The sequence below is a fragment of the Tachyglossus aculeatus genome, chromosome 1 (genome assembly GCF_015852505.1).
Source record: "Tachyglossus aculeatus isolate mTacAcu1 chromosome 1, mTacAcu1.pri, whole genome shotgun sequence".
Classification (NCBI taxonomy): domain Eukaryota; kingdom Metazoa; phylum Chordata; class Mammalia; order Monotremata; family Tachyglossidae; genus Tachyglossus; species Tachyglossus aculeatus.
In genome coordinates, this window is record NC_052066.1 from 158,922,475 (window position 1) to 158,939,502 (window position 17,028).

At 48.4% G+C, this 17,028-nt stretch overlaps 1 protein-coding gene across 1 annotated transcript in view; it reads right to left on the bottom strand.

Annotated features, from left to right (window-relative positions):
* KCNK13 (potassium two pore domain channel subfamily K member 13) overlaps positions 1 to 10,186 on the bottom strand; it is a 105,790-nt gene extending 95,604 nt beyond the window's left edge. The window contains exon 1 of the mRNA XM_038752850.1: positions 9,769 to 10,186. Coding sequence (XP_038608778.1) covers positions 9,769 to 10,105 — 337 coding nt within the window. The 5' untranslated portion in view covers positions 10,106 to 10,186. The remainder of the gene's footprint in view (positions 1 to 9,768) is intronic.
* Between the last annotated feature and the right edge of the window lie 6,842 nt (positions 10,187 to 17,028).

Below are 17,028 nucleotides of genomic sequence, written 5' to 3' on the forward strand. Positions count from 1 at the left end.
AGTTAAGTGACTTGCCCAAGGCCACACAGTAGGTAACTGGCAGAGCCAGAATTATAACCCATGTCCTGGGACCCCCAAGCCTATGTTCTTTCCACTTGGCCATGCTGGCTTAAGCAAGGGGCCCTGTGTTGAAGGACCCAACACAAGTTGGGAAGTAAAAAATTGCTGAACGTGAATCAGTTGAGCATCCTGAAACAAGACTTAAAAGCAGATGAGCAAAATGATCCATAATCAGTTCTAAGCAGCTTGGCCTAGTGTATAGAGCACAGGCCTGGGAGTCAGAGGACCTGGGTTCTAATCCTGCCTCTGCCTCTTGTCTACTGTGTGATCTTGGGCAAGTCACTTCACTTCTCTGGACCTCAGTTACCTCATCTGTAAAATCGGGATTAAGACTGAGGCCTGTAAGGGACAGGGACTGTTTCCAACCCGATTATCTTGTATCTACCCCAGGACTTGGTACATTGCCTGGCACATACTGCATGCTTAACAAATACCACAATTATCATTATTACCAGGCAGTGTGGCACTGCACAGATTTAGAAAAGCTCACAAGACCTGATTAGAGTTAACTCAGGACAAAGCTAAACTTAAACTTGTAGGGCTAGGCCATGTCAGTACTAGTAGGAACCATTGCAAAGTAGAGCCTTGTATTTCCAGCCTGCACTGGAAATTGTTGTGCACTTCATTTGTGCTAGTGGTGGGGTACAGGTCCCTCCTGCAGTCAGCAATCTTCACTCTCTCCTGCTGAGCATGATAATGTATCCTTAGGCGATGGTTTGCTGAAGAAAAAATAAATCCTGTAGATTGGCAAATGGGTAGGAGACCGAGGGCCCACATATGAAGAGAGAAGGCATGGGTGAAAGGAAGAGAAGGCTCAGGATTCCATAGATAACAGCACCTGCTTGCTTCCTATCATTGAGTTTGCTGATGCCCAAGGGGGGTTAAGGAGCTTAAACCTTGGGCTCAAAAGGGCCCACCGGGCTTCAGAAACCTACCCACACCTGCCCCCATTACTACTACAAATCGCAAGTAACAACATAAAACGCTGCTTCTCAATGTGCCACTCCCCAGCATGCTTCCAGCACCACTTTACTTCTCCCAGCAATTCCCCTCCACACCAGCACCCCTCCTAAGAAGAACTGGGCTATTAGAGGTGATCAGATGAGCGTAAAGGCATGCCACAACCTAGGGGGGTTGAGTACCCTATTTATTGCCACCATCATTTATTTTACTTGTACCTATCTATTCTACTTATTTTATTTTGTTAGTGTGTTTGGTTTTGTTCTCTGTCTCCCCCTTCTAGACTGTGAGCCCACTGTTGGGTAGGGACTGTCTCTATATGTTGCCAGCTTGTACTTCCCAAGCGCTTAGTACAGTGCTCTGCACACAGTAAGCGCTCAATAAATATGATTGATTGATTGATTGATAGTATATCCCAGTTTCCCATTGGAGCTAGTGCACAAATCACTGCTGTCACTTCTGCCACCTCTGGTCCCTGGGCTGCTACTACCATTATCCCTGCAGAATCTCCCGGCCTGGTGCCACAGTTGGGAGGATCCTGGGAAGCCCTTCTTCCCCATGCTACTTGTGCTGCTGCCACCACTAAGGACCTGGAGTTTTGAAGAAGGTGTGTATGCCTTGTACATTTTTTCAGGAGGGCTTGAAATTGGGAATAGCTTCAATCTGGAGGATTTGAAAGGAGAAGCTGTTGTAGTCTGGATGGAGAAGTGTACATTGTGGCACGATGATGCAATCATGCGGTGTCATGTGTGACCACCACATGTCAGTGAGCATGACTTTACCAGCAACATGGGCCACACAGAAACCCTGCAAGGGTTTCTGCACAGAGCTGTGCGTATGACTTTACCGGGATGCTAATTCTGTTGCATTGTATTCTCCCAAGCGCTTAGTACAGTATTCTGCACATAGTATGTGCTCAATAAATACCAGTGACTGATTGATTGATTGATTGTGGGCCACATGGGAGCCCCACAAAACATGTAAACCCTAAGCCTAATCTTTCCTAAATCTGGACCTGCTCAATAGTGCTCAACATAGAAAGTGAAACTAATACCTAGGCATCTCAGGAGTCCAGGGTACAAATGATAATAGTTGAGTTTAACTTCTATCCACACTCAAAACCAGCCAGGTCAATTTCACTTTCTGGTCTTTCTGCATTAAACGTCCATATCCGTTACTGATTTATTTATACTAACATCTTCTCCCCCACTAGACTGTAAGCATGTTGTGGGCAGGGAATGTGTCTGTTATACCCTCCCAAGTGCTTAGTACAGTGCTCTGCACACAGTAGCCACTCAATAAATGTGATTGACTGACTGACAAGATTCCTAGGTTATCTGACCCTGTGACTTGCTGGCTGGGAATCCAGAACTTCCATTAGCAAGGCTGTGGTAACACCAGAAGTCAGATGGATGTGATTTTCAGTTATCACTTATCCTACACTTGCCAAAGACTCAACAATAATACATCTAATGCTAAGGGCATCTGCTACCTTAAGAAATACTGACTCAGTATTTAGGTTGCAATTTTAATTTTTATTGAAATTTTTACTAGCCCAGACTTAATTGTTTTCTAGCCCTGCAGCCTCATACTAATCAGCTCGGCTCATTAATTACCAACTCGGTCTGATAAAAGAAGGGGATGCTTAATTAAAAAAAAAAGTTTTCATTGAAAAAAATCCCTGAACAATAGATTTAATTAATCTTAAAAAAATATTGGATGTACCCGGGGAGAGGGGAGACCAATAATTTGTCACTGACTTTTTAAAGAGATACTATAATTTGCCTGTATTTTTCAATTCTGGCATAATTCTTATTGTGCACTGCTTGTTTTTGCTTCCTTTGGCAGAAAGAAATTCATTTACTTGAAACTGTCAAACCACCAGCGGCATAGAAAGTGGTAACAATTCAAGTGGTGGTAGGTGAAGAATCACAAAAACCGTAACATTCTAGAACTTCAAAACACAGTCTGCAATACATCATGAATACTGGATATTCTCTAAATATCCATTATCCTTAGCAACACTAACAAATTCTGACAGTGTGCATTATCAATACAGTTGGGGTTTAGGGTTGGAACTCTGAGGAGCACTTCTACACTAAGGAAGAACTATCACATCTTAGCCCAAGGAAACTTGAACCTTTCCTTGGAAGAGGGAGTAATAGCCAGTAATGCCAAGAATATTCCAATCAATCAATCAATCAATCAATCGTATTTATTGAGCGCTTACTGTGTGCAGAGCACTGTACTAAGCGCTTGGGAAGTACAAGTTGGCAACATATAGAGACAGTCCCTACCCAACAGTGGGCTCACAGTCTAAAAGCCCAACTTGTTGCTGAATTTAGACCCAGGATATTGAAGGCAGTGACCACAACCATGATGCTTCAGAAGCACCACCGAAAAGGCAAGAATGAGTACCAGATAATGAGGTTTCCCCGAGGGGTGGGGGGGAAATCATCACACAATAGGACTCGTGAGGAAGAAGAGAGATTAGCGTTTCAAAGGGTTCTACTCTACAAATAGCTACAGGAAAGAATAGTCACTGCGGGAAAGAAACACCCTGGAACACCACACTCCTGCTTGGGGAGTGAGAGAACAGGGAGAAAGGCACAGATCCACAGCCCCGAGATTACACATTTGAAGGGAAATCCATTAAAGTAATATTTGTCCTAAAATCCATAAGGAGGCTTAAAGCCTAGTGTCCCAGATGAAACATCAAGCAAGTGAAGTTGGGTTGGTTGGGACTGGGTCAAAGGGCCCTAGTGAAAGACCCATCCTCTCAAAAATGAATGACCCATCCTCTCTAAAATAAATCACCTTAGCAGAACAGAGAGAGAGCTATTCCAGCTTCAAGATTCACCATTCCACTTCATTAACAAATTTCCCCTTGTCCCAAGGCCCCCCGGGGAGTGGTAAGGAAGAGTTATGGGTTACAGGTGGCAATTATACTAAAGCTCCTCATTTTATTTTCCATTTGTTGTTGTTGTTGACGATTACCCCTCTTCTGCTTCTGGGACAAGATCAGGGGAAATCATAGCAATTGTCGGATCCTACTACGTTTTCTGGGCTCATAACCCTTTGTAAGAGATTTCTAGAGTGTTTTCTTTCTTGTTCTCATGGAAGTAATGGGGTAAAAACCACTACATAAGGTATAGGACTCAGTTTGATCATTCATTCATTCATTCAATCGTATTTATTGAGCGCTTACTGCGTGCAGAGCACTGTATTAAGTGCTTGGGAAGTACAAGTTGTCAACATATAGAGACAGTCCCTACCCAACAGCGGGCTCACCGTCTAGAAGGGGGAGACAGACAACAAAACAAAACATATTAACAAAATAAAATAAATAGAATAAATATGTACAAGTAAAATAGAGTAATAAATATGTACAAACATATATACATATATACAGGTGCTGTGGGGAGGGGAAGGGAAGGAGGTATGGTGGGGGGATGGGGACGGGGAGGAGGGGGAGAGGAAGGAGGGGGCTCAGTCCGGGAAGGTGAGCTCTCAGTAGGGCTTTGAAGGGAGTGTCCCCCTCAACTCTTCAAGGGTCGGGGCTAAACACAGTATACTCAAGGCTCTTCCATTCTTACCCAACCTATGGCATTTTCTTGAAAATAATGACGGTTAAAACTTCTAGGAAAGAAAGCCGCCCCCCTCCCCGCCCCCCACCGCCCAATCCCCGGCCCCTAACGTCCTGTCTGGAGTCAGGAGGATCAGGCGTAGGCACTCAGGCCACCCATGAAAACGGGGCTGGGTGGGGAGAGTGATGCTAACAGTGACCACAGATCAACTGTACAGGCTCTGGGCATGGATTCTTAAGAGCACGGGCTTTGGAGCCAGAGGTCATGGGTTCGATTCCCTGCTCCGCCACTTGTCAGCTGTGGGAACTTGGACAAGCCACTTAACTTCTCTGTGCCTCAGTTACCTCATCTGTAAAATGCGATTGACTGTGAGCCCCACGTGGGACAACCTGATCACCTTGTATCCCCCACCAGCGCTTAGAACAGTGCTTTGCACATAGTAAGCGCTTAACAAGTACCATAATCATCCTCATCATCATCACCTAGTATGACCCAAGGGGCCACTGGGGTTTGGGGCAGGCTGATCCCTACAGATCCCAAGTGGGGGCTGGCAGAGGCAGCTTAGGCTTGTCCCGGATCTTTGTGCGTGGAAAGGGGGGCAGTTCTCTGGTTCAATCTTTGCACGGTGGGGCAGCTTCCCACAGCCACCCCCTGCCCTCTCCCAGAGGCCTTGGAACTGAAAATGAGGGGAAGATGTTTCTCCTTTTTCCCAGGCTGTTGGAGAAGCAGCATGACCTGGACAGAGCATGATACAGCACGGGCCTGGGAGCCAGAGGACCTGGGTTCTAAACCCACTTGTCTGCTCTGTGACCTCGGGCAGACCCTTAATTAATTAATTATGGTACTTTCTAAGCACTTACTATGTGCTAAGCACTGTTCTAAGCGCTGGGGTAGATACAAGATAATCAGGTTGGACACAGTCCCTGTCCCACATTGGACTCACACTCTTAATCCCCATTTTTTACGGATGAGGTACCTGAGGAATAGAGAAGTTAAGTGACTTGTCCAGGGTCACACAGCAGACATGTAGCAGGGCCGGGATTGGAACCCATGACCTTCTGATCCCCAGGCCCGGGCTCTCTGTGCCTCAATTACCTAATCCATACAATGGGGATTAAGACTGTGAGTCCTTTGCAGGGCAGGGCATCTTGACCAACCTAACTCAGGGACTGTCTCTCTTTATTGCTGTATTGTACTTTCTAAGCGCTTAGTACAGTGTTTTGCACAGGGTGAGCGCTCAATAGATACGACTGAATGAATGAATGAATGAATAATCCACCCCAGCATTTAGTCCAGTGCCTGGAACACATTAAGCGCATAACCACTACGAAAAACAATAAAAACAACAACAGTCTGCCTGACTCGACCTATGCTCCTGACCGGAGGAGAATGACACCCCGGGCGGGGGGAGGGCGGGCAAGACATTCACGTGGACTCTGCTGAAGAGGATGCGGTGCACACGGAAAGGGGGGAGGACAACGCGACCCTGGGTTAACTTGGGACCCGTGAACTGTCCCGGGAGCCCCCACCTTTGGCGGTGCCTAGGGTCCCCTCCGGCCACACACACACACACACACACACACACACACACACACACACACACACACTCTCACTCTCACTCATCCTCCCTCCCTCCCTTCCCCCGCGGAGAACTGGGGATGATCATAATCCTTGTAATGTTTTTTAAGGACTTACTATGTGCCAGGCACTCGGCTCTGCCACTTTTCTGCTGTGTGACCTTCGGCAAGTCACTTCACTTCTCTGTGCCTCAGTTCCCTCATCTGAAAAATGGGGATTGAGACGGTGAGTCCCATGCGGGACAGGGACTGCGTCCCATCCGATTTGCTTGTATCCACCACAGCGCTCAGTACAGTGCCTGATGCACATAGTAAGCGCTTAACAAATACCATGATGATGACGATGATTACTACTAAACCCTGGGGTGGACAAGCAAGTCGGGTTGCACCAGTCCCTGTCCCACGTGGGGCTCACCGTCTCAACCCCCATTTAACAGGCACTGAGAATAATAATGACGGTATTTGTTAAGCACTTACTATGTGCCAAACACTGTTCTAAGCGCTGGGGTAGATATGAGGTAATCAGGTAGTCCCTCGTGGGGCTCACAGTCTTAACCCCCATTTTACAGATTAGGTAACTGAGGCCCAGAGAAGTGAATCGACTTGCCCAAGGCCACACAGCATTCATTCATTCATTCAATCGTATTTATTGGGCACTCACCGTGTGAGAGTACTGTAGTGAGTGCTTGGAAAAGTACAATTTGCAATAAAGAGCCGACAAGTGGCGGAGCCGGGATAAGCACCCATGTCCTCTGCCTCCCAAGTCCGTGCTCTTTTTTTTTTAATGGCATTTATTAAACGCTTACTACGTGCAAAGCACTGTTCTAAGCGCTGGGGAGATTACAAGGTGATCAGGTTGTCCCACGGGGGGCTCACAGTCTTAATCCCCATTTTACAGATGAGGGAACTGAGGCACAAAGAAGTGAAGTGACTCGCCCAAAGTCACACAGCTGACAGTTGGCAGAGCCGGGATTTGAACCCATGACCTCTGACTCCAAAGCCCGGGCTCTTTCCACTGTGCCACGCTGCTGCTCTTGCCACTAAGCCGCGCTGCTTCTAGTAAAAATGACTCGCCCAAGGTCGCGCAGCAGACAAGTGGCGGGAGTAGAACCCAGGACCTTCTGTCTCCCCAACCCGCGCTCTAGGCACAAAGCCACGCTGCTTCTAGTGAAATGACTTGCCCAAGATTGCCCTACAGACAACTGGCGGAAGTGGGATTAGAACCCGTTGTTGGGTCGGGACCGTCTCTGTATGTTGCCAACTTGTACTTTCCAAGCGCTTAGAACAGTGCTCTGCACACAGTAAGCGCTCTCTTCCTCCCTTCAAGGCCCTGAGAGCTCACCTCCTCCAGGAGGCCTTCCCAGACTGAGACCCCTCCTTCCTCTCCCCCTCCTGCCCCTCTCCATCCCCCCGCCTTATCTCCTTCCCTTCCCCACAGCACCTGTATATATGTATGTTCGTATTTATTACTCTATTTATTTTACTTGTACATATCTATTCTATTTACTTTATTTTGTTGGTCTGTTTGGTTTTGTTCTCTGTCTCCCCCTTCTAGACTGTGAGCCCACTGTTGGGCAGGGGCCGTCTCTATATGTTGCCAACTTGTACTTCCCAAGCGCTGCGTACAGTGCTCTGCACACAGTAAGCACTCAATAAATACGATTGATTGATTGCCCCTCTCCATCCCCCCCATCTTACCTCCTTCCCTTCCCCACAGCACCTGTATATATGTTTGTACATATTTATTACTCTATTTATTTTACTTGTACATATCTATTCCGTTTATTTTGTTAGTATGTTTGGTTTTGTTCTCTGTCTCCCCCTTCTAGACTGTGAGCCCACTGTTGCGCAGGGACCGTCTCTAGATGTTGCCAACTTGTACTTCCCAAGCGCTTAGTCCAGTGCTCTGCGCACAGTAAGCGCTCAATAAATACGACTGACTGATTGCCCCCCTCCATGCCCCCACCTTACCTCCTTCCCTTCCCCACAGCACCTTTATATATGTTTGTGCATATTTATTACTCTATTTATTTTACTTGTACCTATCTAGTCTATTTTATTTTGTTAGTATGTTTGGTTTTGTTCTCTGTATCCCCCTTCTAGACTATGAGCCCACTGTTGGGCAGGGACCGTCTCTAGATGTTGCCAACTTGGACTTCCCAAGCGCTTAGTCCAGTGCTCTGCACACAGTAAGCGCTCAATAAATACGACTGACTGATTGATTGCCCCCCTCCATCCCACCTCCTTCCCTTCCCCACAACACCTGTATATATGTTTGTACATATTTATTACTCTATTTATTTTACTTGTACACATCTATTCCATTTATTTTGTTAGTATGTTTGGTTTTGTTGTCTGTCTCCCCCTTCTAGACTGTGAGCCCGCTGTTGGGCAGGGACCGTCTCTAGATGTTGCCAACTTGGACTTCCCAAGCGCTTAGTCCGGTGCTCTGCACATAGTAAGCGCTCAATATTTACGATTGACTGATTGATTTGTTCTCTGTCTCCCCCTTCTAGACTGTGAGCCCACTGTTGGGCAGGGACCATCCCTAGATGTTGCCAACTTGGACTTCCCAGGCGCTTAGTCCGGTGCTCTGCACACAGTAAGCGCTCAATAAATACGACTGACTGATTGATTGCCCCCTCTCCATCCCCCCATCTTACCTCCTTCCCTTCCCCACAGCACCTGTATATATGTATATATGTTTGCACATATTTACTACTCTATTTTACCTGTACATATCTATTCCATTTATTTTGTTAGTGTGTTTGGTTTTGTTCTCTGTCTCCCCCTTCTAGACTGTGAGCCCACTGTTGGGCAGGGACCGTCCAACTTGTACTTCCCAAGCGCTTAGTCCAGTGCTCTGCACACAGTAAGCGCTCAATAAATACGTTTGATGACTGAATGATTGATTGATTGATTTGTTCTCTGTCTCCCCCTTCTAGCCTGTGAGACCACTGTTGGGCAGGGACCGTCTCTAGATGTTGCCAACTTGGACTTCCCAAGCGCTTAGTCCAGTGCTCTGCACACAGTAAGCGCTCAATAAATACGATTGATTGATTTGTTCTCCGTCTCCCCCTTCTAGACTGTGAGCCCACTGTTGGGCAGGGACCGTCTCCAGATGTTGCCAACTTGGACTTCCCAAGCGCTTAGTCCGGTGCTCTGCGCACAGTAAGCGCTTAATATTTACGATTGATTGATTGATTGACTGATTGATTTGTTCTCTGTCTCCCCCTTCTAGCCTGTGAGCCCACTGTGGGGCAGGGACCGTCTCTATAGGTTGCCAACTTGTACTTCCCAAGCGCTTAGTCCAGTGCTCTGCACACAGTAATCGCTCAATAAATACGATTGACTGATTGATTGATTTGTTCTCTGTCTCCCCCTTCTAGACTGTGAGCCCACTGTTAGGGACCGTCTCTAGATGTTGCCAACTTGGACTTCCCAAGCGCTCGGTCCGGTGCTCTGCGCATAGTAAGCGCTCAATAAATACGATTGATTGATGATTGGTGGAACGAACCCGGGCCCTCCCGCCTCCCGGGGCGGCGTCCGATCCGCGGGAGGGCGCGATCCCGGGGGGGACTGACCGATGGTGGACACGACGGTGCCGACGAAGTAGAAGGCCCCGGCGAAGTCCCAGCGCGGGCGGAGGTCGTCGAGGCGGATGCCGGCCGCGTTGGCCCGCTCGTAGTCCCTGAGGAAGGCGCGCAGGGCGGCGCGGCTCAGGTTGTGGGTGCGGCTGAAGTTGGCCAGGGCGCGGTCCCAGCGCGCGCGGGCGGCCCGCTCCTGGGCCCGCTCCATGGCCGAGAACACGGCCGCGCCGAACACCATGTACAGCACGATCAGCGCCGCCAGCACCGCGAAACGCGCGTTGTCCTCGTTCGGGCGGCCCGGGGGGCGGCGGCAGCAGCCCCCGCCCGCCATCGTCCTCGCCCCCCGGCCGCCCCTCGGGGGGTCTTCGCGCCCTTCCCCGGGAAAGCCCCGCAAGCGGCGCCGGCCGAGGCGCCCACTAGGTACCGGGCGCCGTCCCGGGCGAAGCCGCGCCCCCGCCCCACGCGGGGCTCACCGTCCCGACGCCCATTTTCCGGATGGGGGCAGCTGAGGCCCGCGGAGGCGGCTCGCCCGGGGTCTCGCCGCCGCCGGATTGGAATCCCGAGCCCGTGCCCTCCTCACTCCGTCGTGCCGCTTCGGTGAAGCCGCGGGGCCCGGAGAGGTGCCAGGTGCACGGCCGCGCCCGCTTCCAACCTCCGGACGGAGGCCAGGTCCCTGGGGCTGGTCCGTTCTCGCCGCCCAGGTTGGGATCGGCCGTTGCCCCCGCCCGGGCCCCCGGACTACGGCCGTCACGGCTCTCCCGAGCCCGGGGCGGTGCCAGGACCGGCTGGCACGGCTGGCTGGATGGGCACGGGGGCGGACTGGGTGTGTGTGTGTGTGGAGGGGGCTGCCCCCCTTCCCACTGCCAATGCGCCCGCCCAGATCATCATCATCAATCGTATGGAGCGCTTACTAGGTGCAGAGCACTGTACTAAGCGCTTGGGAAGTACAAATTGGCAACATACAGAGACGGTCCCTACCCAACGGTGGGCTCCAGATCTCGCCCGCAGCCCCCCGCTTCTCTCCAAACTCGGAGCGGCCCGGACCCTTTAGTGGTCGCTGCCATGCCCCGGCCCCATCCGGCGAGACCCACCGAGGGCGCGGCTCCCCAAATCTGCTTTACAAATTCGGAGGGCGGAAGGGGTCAACCGAACTTTCCGTCCCCCCACCCCAGAGTACAATAATGATGATATTTGTTAAGCGCTTACTAGCTGCCAAGCACTGCTTGAAGCGCTGGGGCAGATTCAAGGTCATCAGGTGGTCCCACGTGGGCCTCACAGTCTTAATCCCCCATTTTACAGATGAGGGAACTGAGGCACAGAGACGTTAAGTGACTTAACCAAAGTCACACAGCAAAGTGGCGGACTTTTAGACGGTGAGTCTTTTAGACTGTGAGCCCACTGTTGGGTAGGGACTGTCTCTATATGTTGCCAACTTGTACTTCCCAAGCGCTTAGTACAGTGCTCTGCACACAGTAAGCGCTCAATAAATACGATTGATTGATTGATTGATTGGCGGGGCCGGGATTACAACCCATGACCTCCAACTCCCAAGCCCGGGCTTTTTCCACTAAGCCACACTGCTTCTCTACAATACAGTACAATAATGATGGTATTTGTTAGGCGCTTACTATAGACCAAGCACTGTTCTAAGCGCTGGGGTCCAAATCGGACCCCGGTATGGGGGTGGTGGAAAGGGAGATCTGCAAATATTTCTCCCTCCCTTAACTTCACCGAGACCCCTCCTCGCCAGAAGGCAAAGGGCCGGGGGGCGTCCCGACTGGTCAGTGGACTGTGAGCCCGTTGGGGGCAGGGATCGTCTCTCTTTATTTGCTGTAGTATACTCTCCCAGCTCTTAGTACGGCAAGTCACTTAACTTCTCTGTGCCCCAGTTCCCATATCTGTAAAATGGGGATTAAGACTGTGAGCCCCGCGTGGGACAGCCTGATTACCTTGTACTCCCCCCAGCGCTTAGAACAGTGCTTGGCAGATAGTAAGCGCTTAACGAATACCATCATTATTATTATTATTATTATTATTACAGTGTTCTGCACCCAGGAAGCGCTCAGTAAATAAAATTGAATGGATGGATGGATGGGGTATTATTATTATTATTATTTTTTTACAGTGTTCTGCACCCAGGAAGCGCTCAGTAAATAAAATTGAATGGATGGATGGATGGGGTATTATTATTATTATTATTATTATTTACAGTGTTCTGCACCCAGGAAGCGCTCAGTAAATAAAATTGAATGAATGAATGGATGGATGGATGGATGGATGGGGGGGGGTTTCCGGGCCCCACGTGGGACAGGGACTGTGTCCAACCCGATTTGCTTGTATCCATCCCGGCGCTTAGTACAGTGTTGGCACGCAGTAAGCGCTTAACAAATACCATTATTAATAATAATATATTATATATAACAATATTATTAATAGTAATAAACCCGTTTCGGTTGTCGGGCCGGAGCGGCTTCTCTCCCTCCGGAGATGGGGGTTTAGGGGTGGAGGGTTGGTTCCCCGGGTCCTCGGGGGATGCAAGGGCCACCTCGCGCCCACGTGCTACTGGAAACGAGCCGACAGGGCCCCTGGGGCAAGGAGAGGGGTCGGCCTGAAGCCGAGGGGGAGCCCCCTGGTCGCCCACTATTCCTTGCAGGAGCCCCATTAGGGGAGAAAGAGAAGTAGGGGTTGGGCCGGGGGAGCGTGGCAGGAGAGTGGATTCATTCACTCATTCGACAGTATTTACTGGGCTCTTACTGTGTGCAGAGCACTGTACTAAGCTCTTGGGAAAGTAATAATTATCATTATGGTATTTGTTAAGCGCTTACTATGTGCCAAGCACCGTTCTAAGCGCTGGGGCAGATACAGTGTAATCAGGTTGTCCCTCGTGAGGCTCACAGTTTTAATCCCCATTTTACAGATGAGGTAACCGAGGGACAAAGAAGTGAAATGACTTGCCCAAGGTCACAGAGCAGACAAGTGGTGGATCTGGGATTAGAAACCCACGTCCTCTGACTCCCAAGCCCGTGCTCTTTCCGCAAAGCTGCGCTGCTTCTCATACAATACAGCAATAAAGAGAGATGATCCCTGCCCACAACGAGCCAGAGTGGATGGGGGGGGGGGGGGGGAAGGGATGAAAGATGTGCAACCCTTGAGCTGTAAATGCCTCCAACGGCAGGAATCATGTCTAGTAATTCTGTGTACGCTCCCAGACGCTCAGGACTATGCTTTGCACGCAGTAGGCATTCAGCAAATCAATCGATTACTCAGTCGTATTTATTGACTGCATACTGTGGGCACAGCGCTTGGGAGAGTACATTATTACAGAGTTGGTACACACCTTTCGTGCCCACAACGAGCTAACAGTCTAGAGGGGGAGATGAGCATTAATTTAAATAAATTACAGATACATACATAGGTGCTGTAAATACAGTAAATGCTATTGACCGGCTTGTATCCTGGGGCAGAGCAGGTGGCAAGGGATCCAGGGTGATGCACACTGTGGCCGGGGAACGTGTCTGCCGGCTGTTGTACTCTCCCCAGCGCTTAGTACGGTACTCTGTGCATAATAAGAACTCAATAAATATCATCGATTGAAATATAGCAGGGCACCGTTTCTGGCCCTTTGCCATTCAGGTGAGCATTGCTCCGACACCAATGGTTAGGAGGGGAAAGGTATGTTCTATTGCCAGCAGGACAAGTGCTTGTGTTGATTTTAAAAATATTTTTATGGTATTTGTTAAGCATCTACTATGTGCCAAGCGCTGTAAGTGCTGAGGAAGATACAAGATAATAAGGCTGGATAAAGTCCATATCCCACATGGGGCTCATAATCTTAATTCCCATTTTACAGATGAGGTAACTGAGGCACAGAGAAGTTAAGCGACTTGCTCAAGGTCACCCAGCAGACAAGTGATGGACCTGGGATTAGAACCCAGGTCCTTCTGACACTCAGACCTGTACTTTTTGCGATGGGCCATCCACACTCCCACAAAAGTGTTGGTTTTAGCCAATTAATGGTTTCTATTAAATGTCTCCCGTGTTCTGAACACTGCGCTAAGTACTTGGGTGCATATGATTTTCTGGTATTCAATCAGCTTTCCCCCTCCTAACCTTGCTCCGACTACTACAACCCAATCTGCACACTTCACTCCTCTAATGCCCACCTACTTACTGTACTTCAGTTTCATCTCTCTGGCTGCCAAATCCTTGCTCACACCCCACCTCCTGTTTGGAACTCCCCCCAGCTTCATATCCAACAGACCACCATGTTCCCCATCCTTAAAACCCTACTAAAATCACATCCACCTCTCAGGGTCGCACCTGCAGTTTCCAGTACTCTACCAGTCTCAATTATGGGAGGGAGAATCAAGCAGAGGCATATCCATTCCATTCCCAGCTTGGGCAGTGGCTAGCGAGTGGAAGGCAATCTGCTACAAGTCAAAACTCACCTGTGCTGGACAGCAGCAGCATGGGAGAGTCGAGGGCGGAGACTCAGGTTTACTGCGTGAAAGGAGGCAATGGTAAACCGCTTCTGTATTTTTACCAAGAAAACTTTACAGATAAACTACCAAAACGTTTACAGATTGTGAGTGGAGGCGTTCTCGCCGAGATGTGGCCATGGTGTCACTATGGGTCGGACACGACTCAACAGCATAAGACAACAGCAACAAAATCATATCTCCTCCAAGAAGCCATCTCTGACTAACCTCTGATTTCCCTATCCTATTCAACCTCTCTTCTGCTTCATTTATGCTCTTGTGTTTATACCCATTAAACACTTTGATACTCACCCATCCCCACAGCACTTATGTACATAGACTAATACCCTGCTGCTTTCCCTATCTGTAACTGATTTTAATGCCTGCGTCCCCCACTAAATTGTATGGTCCTTTAGGGCAGGGATTGTGTCTACCAACTTCACTGTATTGTACTCTCCCAAATGCTTAGTACAGGGCTCTGCATATAATAAGCACTCCATTCTTTTTCTAAGAAGCAGACCGGGTTCTAATCCTACCTCTGCCACCTGTCTCCTGTGTGACCTTGGGCAAGTCACTTAACTTCTCTGTGCCTCAGTTACCTCACCTGTAAAATGGGGAGTAAGACTGTGAGCCCCACGTGGGACACGGACTGGTGCCTGGCACAGAGTAAGTGTTTAAAAAATACCATGAAAAAAAATCTAAATATCACTGATTGTAAGAGACACAGTCCCTGCCCTCAAGGACCTTACAATCGAAAAGGGGAGCCTGCCTATCAGAACTCACTCACAAAATTCTATAGCTGTTAAAGAAAAAAAGTATAGCTAGATAAGTTCTAGGTTGTAAATAAGGGTAGTTGCTCTAGTACCTATACCTAAGTGCTAAAGAGCTTAGGACACAGTTTAGGAAGGCGGAGTTTAATTGAGTAATGCCTCTTGGAGGTGGTGTTTTTCAGGGGGTTTTAGGATAGTCTTTAGGGTAATAGGAAAAAGTGACAGGTTTGGGGACAGGAGGAGGAGGAGGGGGAGGAAGAGAAGAAAGGTACACATACTCTTCCAGAGCTCTAAAATTGGATGGAAGCTGGGGTCTTTTTTGGATAAGAGCAGCTGAACATATGGGTTCCCACTCACTCTGCCTGTCTTGCCAAGGACAGTAACATATACCAACGCACCCTGATCACAAAGTGTACATGCAGTAAGGCTAGCAATATACCTTTGCTCATGTTTTTCTACAATCTGAAAGGTTGCCTTACTCCTATGGCCATCGACACATGGTTCTGTTGCTACCCTAGGAATATTTTAATGTCATCGGTTACTCAAAAACTGTCACATTTCAGCATCTTCTACACATCTTATATAGCCTACGTCTCTCCCCATCTTCAAAACCCTACTAAAATCACATCAATCAATCAATTTATTTTTTCAGAAACTAAACTGTGAGCTCCCCACTAGAATGTGAGCTCGTTGTGGGCAAGGGAATGTTGTACTCTCCCAAGTGCTTAGTAAAGTGCTCTGTACATAGTAAGCGCTTGATCAATATGATTGATTGATTGATTTAGTGGAAAGAGCCTGGGCTTGGGAGTCAGAGAACCTGGGTTCTAATTCTGACTCCCCCATGTGCCTGCTGTGTGACTTTGGGCAAGTCACTTACCTTCTCTGTAATTCAGTTTCCTTACCTGTAAAGTGCAGATTCAATACTTGTTCTCCCTCCTACTTACACTGTGAGCCCTGTGTGAGATAGGCCCATTGTCAGACCTGATCATTCTGTATCTTCCTCAGTGCTAAGAACGGTGCTTGAAACATAGTAAATTCTGAACACCACAATTATTGTTTACAGTCCTCTAGACTGTAAGCTCATTATGGGCAGAGAATGTGTCTACCAATTTTGTTACATTGTACTCTCCCAAGCACATACAGTGCTCTGCACACAGTAAGCACTCAAGAAATATGATTGATTGAACACTTACTCTGTGCAGAGCACTGTACTAAGCGCTTTGGGAAAGTACGATATAACAGAATTGGTAGGCATGTTTCCTTCTCACAATGAGTTATCTACTCCAAGAGGCCTTCCCTGACTAAACCCACTCTTCTGCATTGCCTATGCACTTGGATCTGTTTTCCTGAAAAACTTGGTTATTCACCTGTCCCTCAGCACTTATGTACAAGCCCATCTGTAAATTATATTAATGTCTGTCTCTCCTTCTATTCTGAAAGCTCTTTGTGGACAGGGATCATTTCTACCTACTCTATTCTACTGTACTTTCCCAAGGGCTTAGTACAGTGCTCTGCATACAGTAAATACTAAGTAAATTTCACTGACTGACTGATGTCCAACACATAAGTGCTTAGTACAGTGCTCTGCACACAGTAAGTGCTCAATAAATATGATTGAATGAATATGGCAGCATCCTCTAATTATTCAGCCAGATTCCCATCTTGTCTCTACATTATACAATGTTTCTCGCTTGATCAGATTTCATTCCAAACTATTGAAGTATCAGTCATTACCATAGTACTGACAGTATGAAAATGGAGGACATATGACCACCATTTTAAGCCAGAATTTTGTTTTCCATGCCCCCAACACTCTGAATAGAGACTGACAAAACAAATGGTAGGAAAGATGTTCATCTTGTGCATCATTTCCCTCCATATTTTCAGATGATCCCAGACTACTGTTCTCAGGGGCGAGTGGGGGAGGGAGCTGGTCAAATGGGCACTCTAACCTCAGCCTGTTGAACTCTTTGCACCCCTTAGCAAAGGAGCAAGCAGTCCAATTA